Source organism: Dipodomys merriami, unplaced genomic scaffold, assembly GCF_024711535.1.
Source record: "Dipodomys merriami isolate MVZ:Mamm:240054 unplaced genomic scaffold, mDipMer1.0.p SCAF_20, whole genome shotgun sequence".
In the NCBI taxonomy this organism is placed as follows: Eukaryota; Metazoa; Chordata; class Mammalia; order Rodentia; family Heteromyidae; genus Dipodomys; species Dipodomys merriami.
The window spans coordinates 30,175,656-30,194,923 of NW_027203382.1; the positions used below are offsets into that span (position 1 = coordinate 30,175,656).

Consider the following 19,268-nt stretch of genomic DNA (forward strand, 5'->3'; position numbering starts at 1 on the left):
CATATGACAAAACAGAGAAAACTTAACAATGCTGCATAATACAATAATTATTTTATGAGAAATCAGGTGGTTATACAATTAGGAACCTACTCTCATGAAGCTTCTAATCCTATGTTCTCTCCCTGAAGAAATTCTAAGTCTCAGTCACTTCTCAGGGGATAGAGAAATGGCTACCAGTAGGGGGCATACCATAAAGTAGACTTCTGAACCTTAATTTCCAAAGTAAGCTAAGAGCAGCACTGCTATTTTAAAACAAAAGAAAAACACAAAACAAAATAAAATATTATCTAAGGATCCACATTTACATGCTTAACCAAACAGCTTAATCTTCACATTACAGCTACAAAAATTCAAAACTTAGGTAAATGCCATTATAGTAAACTAAGGATTTTTTAGAAATTCTTTTTTTTCTCCCTTTCTACATGAGAATTTGAGGATTTACTTTTCAGTTCTTTTCTTCAAGAAATGAGACAACCAAAAAATTAATCGTGTTCCTGGGCAACATACAACAAAACTTCTGATGGGTAAACTAAATGTGAATTGGGAAGAATTATCACTTAGGGATATCACTTTGGGCTTTCCTGAAGAGGGTATGGCATGTCCCTATGTGAGACCTGCAAAGAGGCCTACGGATTTGTAACAGCAGATAGTCATTGCTACAGAACATCAGTCTCCTACTAAACTAGGGTGGCTTTTGTACAAAGAAACATCTAAAGCTATTGGGAAACTGTCCCATAACCTTCTGGGTGCAGTGGTGCCAATGAAGCCATTATGGCCTTAAAGTCTGCATGTTCAGTACAGTATTAAAAGAGCCTTTGATGTATGTTGCAGCTACCTTGTCTTTAAGTTGTGGTTTAGACATCAGTGATTCCATGCCATAATCAAAGGTTCTAGATTGACTTCTTAATCAATTATTTTCCAATGATGCTTTTGCTAATAGGGAGTGGGGATAGGAGGAATCCATTCTAACCTCCCAATGATCTTGTGTATCCAGAATAGTACAATATTCTTTCTGTGGTGGTAGTTTTGCCTGCATCAATATGAGCCATAATTCCAATATTACGGATTCTGTTTAAAAAGGGGAGGGAAAATGCATTATTAGGTATATACTAATAAAATATAAAACAAAATATATATAGTATATACATTTCAAAGCTGGTTAGTATTCTTATAATTTATATAATTACGTAAAACCTAGAAAAAAGCTAGGCGCCATTGGTTCATGCCTGTAATCCTAGCTACTCAGGAGGCTGAGATCTGAGGATCAGAAGGAAAACAGCCTGGGCAGAAAAGTCTGTGAAACAGACTCTTTCTTATCTCCAATTAAATCACAGAAAAAACCAGAAGTGTTGCTGTGGTTCAAGCAAAAGTAGCTCAGGGACATGCTTAGGCCAAGTTCAAGCCTCAGGACTGGCAAAAAAAAACAAACTAAAAAAACAAATTTGAAAAAACTGAAAACATATCCTATCACATTAGTGTGAAAAAAACAGGTAAGCAGAAAAAGCAAGCAACAAAAGCTGCTAAGCAAGTACAATCTTGAGAGAATATCTTATATTCAGTTCGATGAGAAGTTTGCTGTTGTTGTATTAAAAATGTTTAGCATTAAACTGTGAAAGGAAAATTGCTTTTAAGATATACTAACAGCCAGGTGCTGGTGGCTCACGCCTATAATCCTAGCCACTCAGGAGGCTGAGATCTGAGGATCACGGTTCAAAGCCAGCCCAGGCAGAAAAGTCTGTGAGACTCTTATCTCCAATAAAACCATCAGAAAACTGGAAATGGTGCTATGGCTCAAACGGTAGAGCACTGGCCTCGACCTCGAGCTGAGGTGCTGAGAGACAGCGCCCAAGCCCAGAGTTCAAGTCCCAAGACTGACCAAAAAAAAAAAGAAAAAAGATGCACACTAACATCTATCTTTACTTAGCAAAGGCAGAAAGCTACAGAAATTAACATTTCACTAGTAATGCCCATTATAGTATATTTTTAAGCAGTCCATGGGGAGGAACAACATAGTATCAACCATAGTACTTACTTAGCTATAGGAGGGCTAATGATGGAATGTAGCGACTTAATATCATTTCCTATTAAGCCTAAAGGAAAGAGGGTTAAAATTGAACTGTTAATTTTATGAAAATTCCTTTAATTTACAAATGGAAATATCTAAACTTAATTATATCTAAATATATATAAATTATATATAAATATATATAAATATCTAAACTTATTAATTTCAAGTAAAATTCAAATTTCAAATAAAACTGACATTATTTAAAATTCATTCCCCCTCCCCCCGCAAAAAAATAAAACATGTTTTCCTACAATCTGTAAGGAAAAAGCTAGAGTTGATGGTAAAAGTTGTTTTGGTTTTTTTGGGGGGGAGGGAGGGTCCGGTCATGGGGCCTGAACTCTGGGCCTGGGCGCTGTCCCTCAGCTCTTCAGCTCAAAGCTAGCACTCTACCACTTGAGCCACAGCGCCACTTCCAGCTTTTTTCTTTTTGCTTATGTGGTACTGAGGAATCGAACCCAGGGCCTCAGGCATGCAAGGCAAGCGTTCTACCACTGAGCCACCTTCCCAGCCTGATGGTAAAGGTTTTAAATAGCCAGATACCAGTGGTTCACACCTATAATCCAGTTGCTCAGGAGACTGAGGATTAAGGACTGCAGTTCAAAGCCAGCTAGAGGAGACAAAAACTTAGAAACTGTTTTTTTGTTGGTGGTGGTTTTTTATTTGGTTGTGGGGTTTGACCTCTGGATGTGGGCTCTGTCCTTGAGCTCTTCAGCTCAAGGTAAGCTCTCTACCACTAGAGCCACAGCGTCACTTAAGCCACTTCTGGCTTTCTGGTGGTTAACAGGAGGTAAAATTTCTCAGAGCCACACCAGTGGCTCACACCTGTAATCCTAGCTTCTCAGGAGACTGAGATCTGAGGGTCATGGTTCAAAGCCAGCCTAGGCAGAAAAGTCTGTGAGACTCTTATCTCTAATTAATCACAAGAAAACAGGAAATAGCACTGTGGTTCAAGTGGTAGAGCACTTGCCTTGATCTGTGGAGCTGACGAACAGTGCCCAGGCCCAGAGAGAGTTCAACTTTCCTGCCCAGGCTGGCTTTGAACTGTGATCCTCAGATCTCAGCCTCCTGAGTAGCTCCTCACTTGTGAGGCATCCAGTAGAAACTCCTATCTCCAATTAACCAGAAAAAAAAAAGCAGTTGCATAAAGTAAAAATTTTTTAAAAACCAATATCTAGGTCATATTTTCTGGAAGATACAAAGTAGCCCCAATCTCTGTCACCTCCTATACTTCCAATTACCAAATGTAGAATTAGAATTAATGTTCATAATGATATTGATACAAGTAAAATCTGAATTAAAAAATTTTAAATGCACAGTTCAGGGTACCTATATTTTCTAAAACTTGCAAGCTCAGCATGATCCTCTAAATAGCTAATAACCAAATCATGGTACAATCTGAAACTTACCTGCCCTTGGCAATCCCAGGACACAATACCTTTAAAGATGGCTTGGGAGCTATCACAGAAAATAAGCTGTAAGGGCTGGGAAGGTGGCTCAGTGGTAGAGTGCTTGCCTTGCATGTATGAGGCCCTGGGTTCAATTCCTCAGCACTACATAAGCAGAAGAAAAAAAAAAAAAGCCAGAAGTGGCACTGTGGCTCAAGTAGTAGAGCGCTAGCCTTGAGCTGAAGAGCTGAAGGACAGCACCCAGGACCAGAGTTCAGGCCCCACGACTGGACCAAAAAAAAAAAAGAAAAGAAAAGAAGCTGTAATAATCTAAAACTTCTAAAAGGTCAAGCAGTATTTCTTCTTGAGACACAGTCTTACTATATATCTCAGCCAACCTAGAATTTGCTATGTAGTTCAGGCTGACCTCAAATTTGGTCCCAGTCTCCTGTGTGCTAGGATTATAGGTGTGTTCCACTACACCCAGCCAGCTTATATTTTTTAAAATATAAATATATGCCCATAGTGTCTAAATGCCATGCTTACCATAGATTTCATTAATAAGTAATATTAAAGCACTTTTAAATGCAATTATATTTGTAAATTTAATCTGTATCTTGGTGCTATTTAAACGAGTTCTTCCAAATTTCAGTTTCATATTATTTCTTAAAACCCTGTGACGGTCTAAAGATCAAAAGATAACCTATACTCTACAGCTGAATTCACATAGATAGAAAATGAAAACCTACATATGAACAATTAATGCAGTCTATTAAATTCCTTTCAAGTCAAGAACTAATGAGTATTTTCAATGCACCATTTTCTTTTCTTTTTTTTTTTGTCGGTCATGGGGTCTGAACTCTGGGCCTGGGCACTGTCTCTCAGCTCTTCAGTTCAAGGCTAGAGCTCTACCACTTGAGCCATAGCACCACTTCTGGCTTTTTCTGCTTATGTGGTACTGAGGAATGGAACCCAAGGCCTCATGCATGCAAGGCAAGCCCTTAATCCATCATTTTCTTGACAAAGATGGTAATGAGAATAACAATAGAATTAAACTAGTTTCAACCAGTCTACCACGCACTTGCTAATACAAGACACTAGGAATAATGTTGCACATATGTTGGCTTAGTAACAATTAGAAATTAAAATATTTTGCTCCTAAGCCTGCCAGCCCCTAATAGCTATATATCAAAATAAATATTTGCCAAGCACCGGTGGCTCATGCCTGTAATCCTAGCTACTCAGAAGGCTGAGATCTGAGGATGGCGGTTCAAAGCCAGCCTAGGCAGGAAAGGCTGTGAAATTCTTATCTCCAATAAACCACCAGAAAACCAGAAGTAGCTCTGTAGCCTTGAGCTGAAGATCTGAGGGACAGAGCTCAGGCCCAGAGTTCAAGCCCCATGAATGACAAATGAAAAATAAAAATAAATAAATATTTAATCAAACTACTCCTAAGACTCTTCACATTAATATTTTCTAGTAAACTTGCACTGACAGAAAACAGTTTGCATAAAGCCTAGCAATGAATTACAAAAAAAAATTTTACAGCAAGAGCTTCTCCACATGAACTCACATGCTAATTAATCAGCTACCACCTCCAGCAATCTTGTCTTTGCTCATTCCCTCAGTATGTCCAGCAGAGGTGGAACACAATTCCATTGTATTCCTTCCCTCCTAACATCCCTCACAATACCCTTACCCCCAAGAATCTTAAGAAAATGGCCAAGAAGTAGAACAGAGTCAGAGACCTCTGAAAAAAAGAGATTCTCGCAAACAAAAAACATAAAAGAGCAAGAGAAAAAAGAAAGGAAGCAAATTAGTAAAATCAGAATCAAACATCTGTACCTGGTAAGGAACTGTAATTTCTCCCAAGAAGTATCCATGGCTTTGATCTTTTTAAACTTGCTCTTATACAGCAGCACATATTCTGGTAAAGAGAAAACAAAATCTGACATTAATTTTATTTTAGATCCTAATTAGATTTTTATTGCAGTAATTTTAACATTGTAACATGCTTTGTCAGAAGAAAACACTTTGCATCCCCTTTTGAAGGAACCCAAATTCTCATATTCTTTTTTTTTTTGGTTTTTTTTTGGGTTTTTTTTTTTGTTTTTTTTTTTTTGTCGGTCGTGGGGCTTGAACTCTGGGCCTGGGTGTTGTCCCTCAGCTCTTCAGCTCAAGGCGAGCGCTCTACCACTTGAGCTACAGCGCCACTTCCGGTTTTCTGGTGGTTTATTGGAGATAGGAGTCTCACGGTCTTTCTTGCCCGGGCTGGCTTTGAACCGCGATCCTCAGATCTCAGCCTCCTGAGTAGCTAGGATTACAGGCGTGAGCCACCAGTGCCCGGCTCTCATATTCTTTTAAGAACATCACAAACCAAATCTATATTACAGAAAAGAGTAAGAATAAAATTAATACTAATATAAATGTTCTATTTGGAACTGACCTTTAGACATGGCTTAGACATGGCATGGTGCTGGGCACTTATTGGAAATGCAAATTTTCAGACCCTACTCTAGACAAGAAAAGCAACTGATTGTGATAGCTACAATTTGAAATCTGGGACAGACAGAAAACTTTAGATAAGAGTCAGAAAAGTTAAATAAGTATTTCCACACTGGATATTCTTGGTTCTACTAAACGCTTGTGGAGAGCAAGAGTTCAAAATACAATAGCTACTTTAAGGATTTATGTTTGTCTGTGTTGGTTTTTGTGTGTATGTGTGTGTGCACACACACACATGCATGCGTGCCAGGACTGGAGCTTGAACTCTAAGCCTTTCACTATAGCTGGGCTTTTTCCCATAAAGCCCTCAGCTCAAGGCTAGCACTCTACCACTTGAGCCACAGCGCCACTTCCAGCTTTTTTCTTTTTTGCTTCTGTGGTACTGAGGAATCGAACCCAGGGCCTCAGGCATGCAAAGCAAGTGCTCTATCACTGAGCCACCTTCCCAGCTCAGTTTTTTGTTTTTTTGTTTTTTCTGCCGGTCGTGGGGCCTGAATTCTGGGCCTGGGCACTGTCCCTCAGCTCTTCAGCTCAAGGCTAGCGCTCTAGCGCTTTGACCCACAGCACCACTTCCAGCTTTTTCTGCTTATGTGGTGCTGAGGAATCGAACCCAGGGCCTCATGCTTGCAAGGCAAGCACTCTACCACTGAGCCACTTTCCCAGCCCCTAGCTCAGTTCCTAAGTAACTAGGATTATAGATTTGAGCCACTGGTGCCTCAAGATAGCTTGTTTTCAGGATTTCTAACAGTAGCTATCCATGTGAGTCATTTGAAAGCTTCTTTAAAACAAGACAGTGGGGCTAGGCACTGGTGACTCATGCTTGTAATCCTAACTATTCAGGAGTCTGAGATCTGAGGATCATGGTTTGAAGCCAACCCAGGCAGGAAAGTCCATGAAACCCTTACATCCAATAAACTACTCAGAAAAAGATGGAAGTGGAGCTGTGGCTCAAATGATAAAGTGCTAGCCTTGAGCTAAAGAAGCTCAAGGACAGCCCCTAGGCCCTGAGTTCAAGCCCCAGGACTAGAAGGAAAAAAAAAAAAAAACATGACAGTGAGATGGAAAAAACTGGGAGAGAGCAAGGGAAGGGATAACATTATCTAAAAAGAAATGTACTTATTACCTGACTTATGTAGCTGTAACCCCTCTGTACATCACCTTTATAATAACAATTAAAAATTAAAATTAAAAGAAACATGGCAGAGGGGAAAGGGAGAGAAGAGCTGGGAGAATGGGAAGCAATATTGTTAAAAGTCTCCCAGTTGCCTCCAATGTCACATCACAATGAGAATCAGAGTTAGAGCAGGCCTATGTAAAACCAAGTCTATCTTCTATACTAGCTGCTGTCTTTATCTTCTTACACTGGATACTCTCCATCCTAATCTATCCCTAGACTACTAGACACACATTTACACCCGTCAACATATGCAGACTATTTAGCGTATGTAATAACATCACAAGTTAAATATATAAATATATATTCTTCTGAATGCTGCACAGTAGCAGAACTGAATTTACAGACTGATGATCAAAGATGTGTCTTCTGGGTTAAAGGTTCTCCACTAGTCCTCTCCTCTGCTAAGTCACTGCTGGAGAAGAAAAACCAGACAAGCTGTTGCCTGTCACTTAGCTGTAAATGATACACTGCATGGCTTCATTTGAGAATATTTCTAATGTACACTGAAGATGTGACCATTTACAAAATCATTTATAATATTTGCAAGGAGATTCAGAAATCAGGCAGAGCTTAAAGACTGAGACAATATTCCTGAAATATGGGACAAATTCCAAAGTAGCCAAGCAATTGGCTTTCAACAGCTCTGCAGAAAAAGTCTGATTGATTGATTGATTGATTGATTGATCAATCGATTGATAGTACTGGTGAAGTAAGGAGAGCCTCACACTTGCTATGAAGGCACTCTAACATCTGAGCCACTCCACCTTTAGAACCATACTGCCTGTACAATTTGCAATATATTTTCAAGGTGGAGTCTTGTGCTATGCTTGGGCTAGCTTGGACTGTGTTCCCCCTATTTATGCTTCCCTTTGTTGCTGAAATGGCATGCATACATGAGCCTAGTCATTGTGCTTTTCCCACAGCTTGGAATGCCTCTATGCTCAGGCACTGACTGAGCTGGAGTATCCTGAACTCTTATGCCTGGGCTGGCCTTGAACTGTGTTTCTCTCTCTCTCTCTCTCTCTCTCTCTCTCTCTCTCTCTCTCTCTCTCTCTCTCTCTCTCTCTCTCTCTCTCCCCCCCCCCCCAAGTTGCTAGGATAAAAGTCACACTACCTTGCAGAAAAGTTTTATTTTAAATCTTGACACTGACTTTAACAGAAGCTTTATTTCATAAAAGCTTCAACCTACAGACTTTAGAGTATAAAGCATATCTTTGCAGTTTAAAGATGATAATTAAGTGCTGCCATTGTTAGGAAAGATATAGACCACTACTGTCCTCCAATAAATGGCACTTTATACCTCATGAGAACAACACTTCCTCTGTTTTTTGTTTTTTTTATTATTAAAGTAATTTCTTTTGACACTTGTTAAATTAAAAGAATTTCTTCTCAATTAGTTTACCTTGAGGATAGCCAAAGGCTATGATTAAACTTGAGTTTGGAATAAAAAAGTAATGATTTACAGCCAGACACTGGGAGTAAAATAACTGAGGTTGTTAAAGCACATTTAATTTTACAAGGAGAGCTTACATGAATGTGCATGCTAGGCATTTTCTGATGACTCACTGCAAATATCCACAAGTTAGTCAACATCTTGATCTTCTAAACTGTTTTCTGCAAAATGAAAAACACAGAAGTATAAAAATTAAAATTGTCCATATGAATGAACTATAGGGCCACAGTATTAATCATAGTGTTATGTAAGAAGCCATGTCTAATCCCCTCTGAAATCTGTTATGTTCTTATTCAGAAAATCACCAAGTTCTTTTGTTTCATTTCCTAAACAGAATCTTGAATCCATTCCTTCTTCATTCCAAATGGCAAAGTTCTGGCCTTATCACTCTCTGCAGTCACTATTGTTACGAACATTTGTCTTTTGTAGGTCTAACCCAATGTTGTCAATAGGAACATGTCAACACCCCACCTGTGCTCAGAAACATTGGCAAAGATTTTGGAGTACAAATTAATTTCTTTTTTTTGTTGTTTTTTTTGGGGGGGGTTCCAGTCATGGGGCCTGAACTCTGGGCCTGGGCACTGTCCCTCAGCTCTTCAGCTCAAGGCTAGCGCTCTACCACTTGAGCCACAGAGCCACTTCCAGCTTTTTTCTTTTTGCTTATGTGGTGCTGAGGAATCGAACCCAGGGCCTCATGCCTGCAAGGCAAGCGCTCTACCACTGAGCCACCTTCCCAGCCCAAAATTAAAGTAATTTCTTGAACCTGATGCTGATTATAAGAACAGGAAAAGAGCCAGACTAGGCCAATAGGGGCAAGGTCTCCCTCCTGTAAAGGTTCTGCATCCCACACCATGGCCTTGAGCAGTCCTATGAGCAATCCTTAGACATCATATCACTATGGCCTTGAGTAATTAGGCATGCAGGGCCTCTAGGCTTCATGCCATGGCCTGTTGCTTATGGAAGACTTGCAAGTGAACAACAAACTGACTGGCCCCCAGAGGTGTGCTCCTAATTAAAAGAGCTAAAAATGTATGGAGAGCTTATGCAGGATGCATGAAAGCCTGATTGTGTCTGGACACTGACATGACCCATAAGCTGCCCAATCATCTTGAGTGTCATGTAGCTCTTTCCTAGAGACACTTTAGTAATCCCTAAACAACACACCCCAAAAGTGCCTTCCCTTTGGCCCCCTCATAAGAGAGGAGCAGGAGCCCTGCTTATCTTGTTCTTCAATAAATCATTTCTGTTCTACTTCTCCCTCTGTGTCCAAGGATTCATTCTTCAAGACCACAGAGACAGAGGACCTGATCCAAGTTTTGCAGTTTTTTTCAGTAGCAATTACAAGATGTGTTTGGGTTTTGAAAATGAACTAAAATTTACAGCATATGCATTTTTCAGATACACTTCAGTGAAGACTTCTAAGTTTTTAAAAAGAGTAAAAAAAACTAGGTATTAAAAGACAGAGGACTTGCTGGAGTCCCAACTTGTCTGTGACCTTAAATTACTTAAAAAAATCCCAGCTTCGGTCTTTCACCTATCACATCACACAGCATTGGTATAAAAATTCACAGATTTGACAAGAATTGTCTGTACCACTGCCCCCTACACATTAGGATTCAAGTAATGAACAAAAGACAACAATCTCAGCCTTCATAGTGCTTCTATTCTATTAAAAAGGTTAAAAAATACAATACACAGCATCTCCTATGGAGATAGACACTATAGGGAAAAACTAACCAGGAAAGGGGAAGAAGGACAGTTGTAACTGAGGCCAAGCAGGGCCTCACTAAAACTGTGGGACTTAAGCAAAGACCTAAAGTAGGTGAGGTGGCAAGGAGAGGGAGCCATTCCACCGAGAATTTATTTAATTTATTGTACCTGAAAATAGGACATGTTCTGCTATTAAAGATCACAGAAGAGGCCTCAAAGACTGCACTATGACTTAACAGATAGTTTCTTTGGTATTTTTGTTCTCATCATAATCAGGTTACAAACTATGGAAGCAATTCAGGGAATTTTGCGACTGAGCAGTAAAAGGTAAAACTGACAGCACTCTGAGGTACCATCTTGTGAATTACTTCCTTCGTAGCGCTAGAGGGCAACTATGTGCAAGCCCACTCGGCATTTGGTCCAAGGCCCCAACAGTTCAGAACCTCCAGAAAAAAACACGTGTGTCTCTATTTTTTTTCCTCCGAGTAGTTGGCCTAGTCGTTTTACTTTTTTCACACAATAAATTTCCATTCTCCCGTATCCTTAATTATGTCTACATTAGGGGGACGGCAGGGAGATAAATCAATCGCCCTTGCTGAAGGATGGAGAGCCGACGCCAGGGTATGGGGCCGGAGACCCCGGCTCTGACCTCTAAGGCCGGCCAAGCACCCGGAGCAGTGCAGCGCAGCACCCACCTGGCACCGTGTCGTGCGCCGGGTCTGGCCTCTTCCTGCCAGGCTGTGGAGAGAGACGCCCGCCTCTACAAGGTCTGCAAAGGCCTTGGGGTTGAGCCCCCCACGCCCGCCGCCACCCTCACGCCTCCAAGAACGAGCCCAGAGCACAAGGGGCCTCCTGCCCTGCCTGCTCTGACAGCTACCCGCCCACACTTCCGGCGGTGCAACAGGCAAATAGCGCCGGCTAGCAATTTCCGGCGCCGGACTGAATGCGGAGAACCGAGAGTCGGAACGTCTGCGTCGCATTTGCTGTTCCCACGGCGGCTTTCGGGAGCTGCTCTTTCCGGTCCCGGGTTGCGCCGAGGCCTGTTGCGCGTGTCCGGGTCCCCCGAAGCTGAGAGTGCCTTTGCCCGCCCGAGACTGCGCCCGGCGGGCCCGCGGCTCTCGTCATGGTAGGCAGGCCGCCTCGGGCGCTCGTGACGCCAGGTGTCCGGGCCGGGGGGGCCCGGAGCCGGGGTGCCGGGAGTGCGGCGGGGCGGAAGTGCGGGGCGGGGGGAGGGCGGGCGGTCTCCGCGGAGCTCGGGCAGCGCCGTGCTGGGCGGGCGTCGAGTATGCAGTCTGCCAGACACACGGGGGCACCGGGTGGCGTTTGCCAGGTCACCAGTCTCGGAGCCCCGTGCCCGTGGTGGCTGAGACTAGTGGGAACATGCTGGAGGTGTGTGGTCATCTACAGTACGCGTCGACACCAGCGCATCCCTTGACCACTTGGGAAACTGAGTCCCCTTGCCAGAGGCCAGTCCCCGAAGACATCGGCTCTCCTCCGTCTCAAGGAATGCCTCCTCGTGGTTTTGTGCTCGCCACAAAGCCTGAGCCATAGCGGTTGATACCACCGCCTCACGACTTTGTTCGCGGTTGCTTAGCCTGGTTCGCTGAGCGGGACTGGACTTGGCATCGTTTTAGTTTTGCGGTCGTTGTTTTGTGCCGATCGCGTAGCTTGAACTCCAGGCTATCCCAGGCTTTTCGTTTTTTATTTCCACTCCAAGAGTAGCACTCTGCCACTTGAGCCGAGCTCCACTTCTGGCTTTTTGGTGGTTATTTGGAGGTGAGTCTCCTGGACTTTCCTACTTAGGAAACTGATGGGCCTTTGCCAAAGGATAAATCAGCGAAGTAATTTCTGGCTTTGAACCGTGATCCTCAGATCTCAGCCTCCTGAGTAGCTAGGATGACAGGCTTGAGCCACCGGCTTCCAGCTGTATTTGGGGGATCTTAAAACGAAGATATAGACCAGCCACGTGTTTAAAATAAAGCAGCTTATTTAAAATACAAAAAGGATTCTATACATTACTAGTGAAATACAAAATACATCCACTTTGGAAAACAGGAAGGCATGCAACTTTATATTGCAGCCTTATTCCTAAATACCCAAAACTATAAATCTTTCATCTTTAAATAACATCCTTAGCAATAAAAAGGGCTGATGTACTGACATATCCAACAAAGTAGGAAAAACCCCTAAGTCTTCAGCAAAATGAAAGAAACCATATGCAAAAGGATGTACATAACATAGATCTTGTTCACATTTCATTCTGGGAAAGACAAAATCCTAAGGAGAGATAACAGATTGAGGATAAGGAAGATGATTGGTTTCAAACTGGCACAAGGGAACTTTGGGTGATGAAATATTTTTATTGTAGTGGTCAGTCAAAACTTGGCCTAAAATGGGCAAGTTTTATCATGTACAAGTTATACTTCAATAAAATATATTCTTTTAATAAATTAGAAATGTTTGAAAGGCAGTTTCCCTTACTAATGGTAAGAAGAGATTTCTGCAGTCAGATCATTCTTTTAACCAAGTAACTCACTGAGATTATTACAGATGTATGCTTTTCATTTATCCAAGATTAAAATATGTCTTATATCATGGGAATAAGCAAGTGAGGACAATACAGGATTGTATCTACGTACTGTGTCATAATTTTAGAGTAATTTTGTCACTACTTTTACAATTTAAAGTAACATTTCTTACATTATAGCCACAAAATGAATATATTGAATTACACCGTAAACGCTATGGATATCGTCTGGATTACCATGAGAAAAAAAGAAAGAAAGAAAGCCGAGAGGCTCATGAACGGTCAAAGAAGGCAAAAAAAATGATTGGCCTGAAGGCTAAGCTCTACCACAAACAGCGCCATGCTGAGAAAATACAAATGAAAAAGACGTAAGTGGGCCCATTCATTTCACCTAACAAGTTACTATCTGTTGTTAGGGGTTATTATTGAATCTTCTTTCCTTCTTGATAGCATCAAGATGCATGAAAAGAGAAACACCAAACAAAAAGATGATGAGAAGACTCCTCAGGGAGCAGTACCTGCCTATTTGCTGGACAGAGAAGGACAGTCCCGAGCAAAAGTACTATCCAATATGATTAAACAAAAACGGAAAGAGAAGGCGGTAAGCAGTAAAATTTGAAGTCTTCTCTTTTGTTCAGGACAGTTAAATTCGTTCTGAGTTTTTCTTCAGTTTAATTTCAAACATGAAGGGCAATTCTTATTCACAATTTTTAGGTAATTTTTTGAAGTTTGCATATTTGATTAAATAATTTCTCATCACCAGGTTTTAGAATGTGATATTTTGTTTTTATTTAAACTTGCTAGAATATCATTGTATGACACCAAAAGAAACCTTATTGGTTATCTCTTTAACCCCTTGTTTCACAAGAGTGGAGTCCCATAAGTTCTCAGTCATTCTTCATGGTTAATTATGAAATAGTGATGCTGCTCTTGAAATTGGTATCTTAGTAATAGGTCCAGAATTTTTCTTTTTTTGGGGGGGGGGGGGTCCGGTAGTGGGGCCTGAACTCTGGGCCTGGGCGCTGTCCCTCAGCTCTTCAGCTCAAGGCTAGCGCTCTACCACTTGAGCCACAGCGCCACTTCCGGCTTTTTTCTTTTTGCTTATGTGGTGCTGAGGAATCGAACCCAAGGCCTCAGGCATGCAAGGCAAGCGCTCTACCTCTGAGCCACCTTCCCAGCCCAAGGTCCAGAATTTTTCCACTGCTGTTGTGTGTACATAAAACTTTGCATTATAGAGAGGAACAAAACATCCACTGAGAGATTTTCTTGCTAGTAGTATAATCCAAAAGTCCACTTGAGGTACATTTGGCAAGATTTTATGTTACTGACTAGTAGAGTAAGTACATCACTACTTACAGAAGCTACTGCTTTGCTGTAGATGTATTTTTAATTACCCATTATAAGGCCTTAATATTTTTAGCTTCAATACCTGATGTCGCCATGATTTATCAACTTAGTTTTGTGTGATCATGGCTAAGGAGACTATATTTGTAGAAAACTCAACCAAATGTGTTGAATGTTAGGGGGAAAAAAGTGAATCTATTACTTCATAAGACCAAAGCATGTTTGATTTATTCTCATTGTCCTTTACTTAAAATATCAATTCCCATTTTTAGGGAAAGTGGGAAGTCCCTCTGCCAAAAGTTCGGGCCCAGGGAGAAACAGAAGTATTAAAAGTTATTCGTACAGGAAAGAGGAAAAAGAAGGCATGGAAGAGGATGGTTACTAAAGTCTGCTTTGTTGGAGATGGCTTTACAAGAAAGCCTCCTAAATATGAAAGGTTCATCAGACCAATGGTAAGTCCTTGGCAAAAGTGCAGTGACTTCAGTGTTAATTCCTTTGTTAAAATTGGTAAAGTCCATTAGAGTTTCCTGAAGTTCCTAAAACTGGTATGAGAACCAGGTTGAAAAAAAAGTTTTATACTGTTTTTGTTACTTTGTTATTGATGGGAATTACTTAACATTTTCTTCCTATAGTCAAGACTCATGACTTCCATATTCCTAAAAGTATATGAAAAAAATTTTAAATCTCCATTTTCTACATATAGTCACATTTTATATTTTCAACATGCTTGACACTGATAGACTTCAAAACATTTGTCTATGTCTTTGAGACCAGTTAGACAACTTAGGTAGTACTGTACTGTCACTGAGTCAGACTGCAGTAAAGTCAGTATCATTTTTTTTTCAGTCATGGGTCTTAAACTCTGGTGCTGGGTGCTGTCCCTCAGCTCTTCAGCTCAAGGCTAGTGCTCTACCACTTGAGCACAGCGCTACTTCTGGCTTTGAGTGGCTTATTTGAGATAAGAATCTCACTTCCTGCTGGGCCTGGCTTTGAACCTCAATCCTCAGATCTCAGCCTCCTGAGTAGCTAGGATTACAGGTGTGAGCCACCAGGCACCCAGCAAGGTCAATAACGTAATTCTTTTGAAATCATTCAAGATATTGCCAGCAAAAAGAAGAGCTAGGGGGGAATAGAAAAGTGGCTTTTCTATGGCAGCGGTGTAACTATACCCCCAAACAAATGCCCTAACTCCCATTTGTCTACCTCTTTGGGGGGGAAATATAATTGTGTATTTTTATAGAATCCCTTCAAAGAAACTGAATTTTACTGCTAGATATCTAATTGCTTAGAAAGAGAAGGAATTGGAAAGAGAAAAACAGATGGTATTAATCATAGTGCTCAACCTGAGTAACTTTTGGTGTATTTAAATATGAAGTCTTGCTTTTATAAACAAAGTCTTAGTGAAGGGAAGCCGTAACATCAGATCACATGGCCTACAAACTCTAAAAGTTTGCTATCTAGACCTAGTAAGGATTCCCTTAGTTGGGGTTTTTTGGTGGGCTCTTTTTCTTTTTGGAGTGTCTGTGTGGCTTGAACTCAGAGGATGGTCATTGTCCCTGAGCATTTTGGCTCAAGGTAAGTGTTCAACCACTTGAGCCACAGCTCCACTTCCAGTTTTTTGGTGTTTATTTGGAGATAAGACAATCTCACAGACTTTCCTGCCCAGACTGGTTCCAACTAAAATCCTCAGATCTCAAGCTCCTGAGTAGCTAGGATTACACGTGAGCCACTGGTACCTGGCTTCTCTGTCAGTTTTGTTTTGTTTTGTTTTTTAAGTCTATAGAAATGTTATGATTTTATCTGATAGTTTAAAATCTGACATTATTCAGCCCATGCTTAAGAAAATTGAAAAACATCCAAAAAGTCTACTTGTTAACATTTTGGACTCAGACATTTTTGTGTTTGACCTTCTAGGGCTTACGTTTCAAGAAGGCCCATGTAACACATCCTGAACTGAAAGCCACCTTTTGCCTGCCAATACTTGGTGTGAAAAAGAATCCCTCATCCCCACTGTATACAACTTTGGGTGTCATTACCAAAGGGACAGTCATTGAAGTGAACGTGAGTGAGCTGGGGCTAGTGACACAAGGAGGCAAGGTTATTTGGGGTAAGTAAATCTTTGAATATGGGACTGTTGTTCTATGTTCTGTAGTCCTAGTAGAAATTTGATTTCTTTTTTAGGTTAGTGTAAAATGTTTTTTAATGTAGAAGACCTAAATAAGTTGAAACTTGGTGTAATCAAATGTAACTCTTACAAAGAATTTTTTTTTTTTTTTTTGGTGGGGCCTGAACTCTGAGCCTGGGCACTGTCCCTCAACTCTTCAGCTCAAGGCTAACGCTCTACCACTTGAGCCACAGCGCCTCTCCCAGCTTTTTCTTTTTGCTTATGTGGTGCTGAGGAATCAATCGAACCCAGGGCCTCATGGATGCAAGGCAAGCACTCTACCACTGAGCCACCTTCCCAGCCCCCCCCCTTTTTTTTTGTCAGTCGTGGGGCTTGAACTCTGGGCTTGGGTGCTGTCCTTGCCCTCTTCAGCTCAAGGCTAGCACTCTACCACTTGAAGCCACAGAGCCACTTCTCATTTTCTGGTGGTTAATTTGGAGATAAGAGTTTCATGACCAGGCTGGGAAGTTGGTTCAATGGTAGAGTGCTTGCCTCACATGCATGAGGCCCTTGGTTCAATTCCTCAACACCACATAAGCAGAAAAAAGCTGGAAGTGGTGCTGTGGCTCAAGTGGTGGTAGGGCGCTAGACTTTAGTTGAAGACGTGAGGGACAGTACCCAGGCCCAGAGTTCAGCCTCCATGACCGACCAAAAAAAAAAGTTATGGCCTTTCCTGCCCAGGCTAGTTTTGAACTGTGAGCCTCAGATCTTGAATAGCTAGGATTACAGGCATGAGCCCACCGACACCTAGCTAATTGTTTTTTAACTTAGTTTGTTTTCAGTATATAAGATATACTATTAGATTTGATTTTTTCATAAATTTCTTTTAATGAGGGAAGCAGATGGAAAGTTACATGGAATAATTCATTGTGAGGGAAGAGGCATACATTAAACCTAAAGATAGTATTTCAGTAATTAAGACTAAACTTTTTCATTTAGTTTTAACTTTTTTTATTTGCTTGATTTTATGGTTTTAATGTCCAGAATGTTTTCTAAATTTCAGTGTTCTCTGGCAAGGAAAATTACCTTGAAATTCTTTTTTTTTTTTTTTGGTCCGGTCGTGGGGCCTGAACTCTGGGCCTGGGCGCTGTCCCTGAGCCCTTCAGCTCAAGGCTAGCACTCTACCACTTGAGCCACAGCGCCACTTCCGGTTTTTTTCTTTTTGCTTATGTGGTGCTGAGGAATCGAACCCAGGGCCTCAGGCATGCAAGGCAAGCGCTCTACCACTGAGCCACCTTCCCAGCCCTACCTTGAAATTCTTGAATCACTATCTCAATGTCATGTTGGATGACCTTAGTTTTTGAATAGGTTGTAAAATTTATCTGAAACTCTTTAAAACCCCATAAGGACTGGGGCTATAGATCACTGGTAGAAAGCTTGTTACATATGTACAAGTCCCTGGGATTTATTTCTAACATTACTGTCACCACCCCCTATCCCTCTCTCCACCAAAAAAGTACTTGCATTACTGAGCATAGTATAGTGGACACCTGTAATCCTAGCACTCAGGAAGTGGAAAGAGGAGGATCTCAAGTTCTAGGTTAGCCTGGTATACATAATAAGACCTCATTGCAATACTGAGCAAAACGCAATGTATTTTTCAGTGAGTGTCATGGGGGAAATAAGTATAAATATATATGTATGTATGTATGTATGTATGTATGTATGTATTTATGTGTATGTATTTTTCAGTGAGTGTCATGGGGGAAATAAGTATAAATATATATGTATGTATGTATATATGTATGTATGTATGTATGTATGTATATATATAAGGTACAAATAGAGACTGCTGTTAAGAAAACACTTAATATAAAGGTTGGATTCAAGGAAGGGGTAACATTTTCCACAGAAATATACTCCTTACCTGACTCACGAAACTCTAAACCTCATGTACATCACCTTATTAACTACAAAAAAGAAAAAGGTTGTGTGCAGAACCCAAAATTGGCTTTTGAATGACATGTTTGTAAAACTTTAATTTTAATTTCTTACATATTAGGAGTGATAATTATATTTTAAATCAAAGGTCATAATCTTTAACAAGTTTTTGGTAGCTAACATTCCACTTGTCTCCTTGTTTTGTTTTCCTTAGGTAAATATGCACAAGTTACCAACAATCCTGAAAATGATGGATGTATAAATGCAGTCTTACTGGTTTGACAGACATTTCAAACAAGTAATTACAATTTTTGAAGACTACGAACCAATCAGGAAAACCACCATCATTGTGTTGTTTCTGAGTGCTATCAAATAGCCTTACTTAGCTGAAATCAACAAAACTAGTTAACTAAATTGTAAAAAAAAAAAAAAAAGGCCTATTTTTACAAATTGGTATTTATTTATAGGGGACTGGTAAGAGCTTACATGTTACTAAACTTGAATGATTAAAAAAGCAAACATATAGGTAACAGTATCTGCATGAAAGTGAGTATTTGGTGATATAAGTCTGTTACTACTGGAAAAACTACCAGTATAGAGTTGAAAATATTAACAGATGAATTCACACTTAGAAGTCAAAACCAGGGGGGCTGGGAAGGTGGCTCAGTGGTAGAGCGCTTGCCTTGCATGCATGAGGCCCTGGGTTCGATTCCTCAGCACCACATAAGCAAAAAGAAAAAAGCCGGAAGTGGCGCTGTGGCTCAAGTGGTAGAGCGCTAGCCTTGAGCCGAAGAGCTAAAGGACAGTGCCCAGGCCCCATGACCGGACCCCAAAAAAAAGAAAAAGTCAAAACCAGGAAATTTTGTGGTTTTCAACCTCAATGTTCTCACAGACCCTAAAAAATATAACATTAAAACATAATGTGTTAAGCATATAAAATGTTTAAAGTATCTGAAGGCATACCAACAAGAAAATGTAGAACTTTAGAAATACCTTTTTACCTGTTGATTAGTCTTTAAATAAAGTTTGTCAGTGAACTAAAATGTAGTTTAAG

General features: G+C 40.7%; 2 protein-coding genes across 5 annotated transcripts in view; one reads left to right on the top strand and one right to left on the bottom strand.

Annotated features, from left to right (window-relative positions):
- The window catches only part of Gfm2 (GTP dependent ribosome recycling factor mitochondrial 2), a 40,921-nt gene extending 29,778 nt beyond the window's left edge, over nucleotides 1-11,143 (bottom strand). The window contains exons 1-5 of one of the 4 annotated variants that reach the window (XM_070031351.1): nucleotides 10,994-11,143; nucleotides 8,666-8,749; nucleotides 5,299-5,380; nucleotides 2,033-2,090; nucleotides 971-1,068 (exon numbers count right to left, since the gene is read on the bottom strand). In XM_070031351.1, the coding sequence (XP_069887452.1) occupies nucleotides 971-1,068; nucleotides 2,033-2,090; nucleotides 5,299-5,380; nucleotides 8,666-8,728 (301 nt within the window). In that variant the 5' untranslated portion in view covers nucleotides 8,729-8,749; nucleotides 10,994-11,143. The other 3 variants (XM_070031352.1, XM_070031354.1, XM_070031355.1) reach the window with 3 other exon arrangements.
- Nucleotides 11,144-11,299: 156 nt separating this feature from the next.
- Nucleotides 11,300-19,257, top strand: Nsa2 (NSA2 ribosome biogenesis factor). Its single transcript, XM_070031359.1, has 6 exons — nucleotides 11,300-11,424; nucleotides 13,006-13,193; nucleotides 13,276-13,426; nucleotides 14,442-14,621; nucleotides 16,084-16,276; nucleotides 18,429-19,257. Exons 1-6 carry the CDS (start codon nucleotides 11,422-11,424, stop codon nucleotides 18,494-18,496), a joined length of 783 nt encoding a protein of 260 aa, XP_069887460.1. The 5' UTR covers nucleotides 11,300-11,421; the 3' UTR covers nucleotides 18,497-19,257.
- The last annotated feature ends 11 nt before the right edge of the window (nucleotides 19,258-19,268 follow it).

Coding starts and splice junctions, on each gene's coding strand:
- Nsa2 (XM_070031359.1), top strand. Junction 13,427..14,441: donor AAAAACGGAAAGAGAAGGCG/GTAAGCAGTAAA, acceptor TCCCATTTTTAG/GGAAAGTGGGAAGTCCCTCT. Junction 14,622..16,083: donor AAAGGTTCATCAGACCAATG/GTAAGTCCTTGG, acceptor TTGACCTTCTAG/GGCTTACGTTTCAAGAAGGC.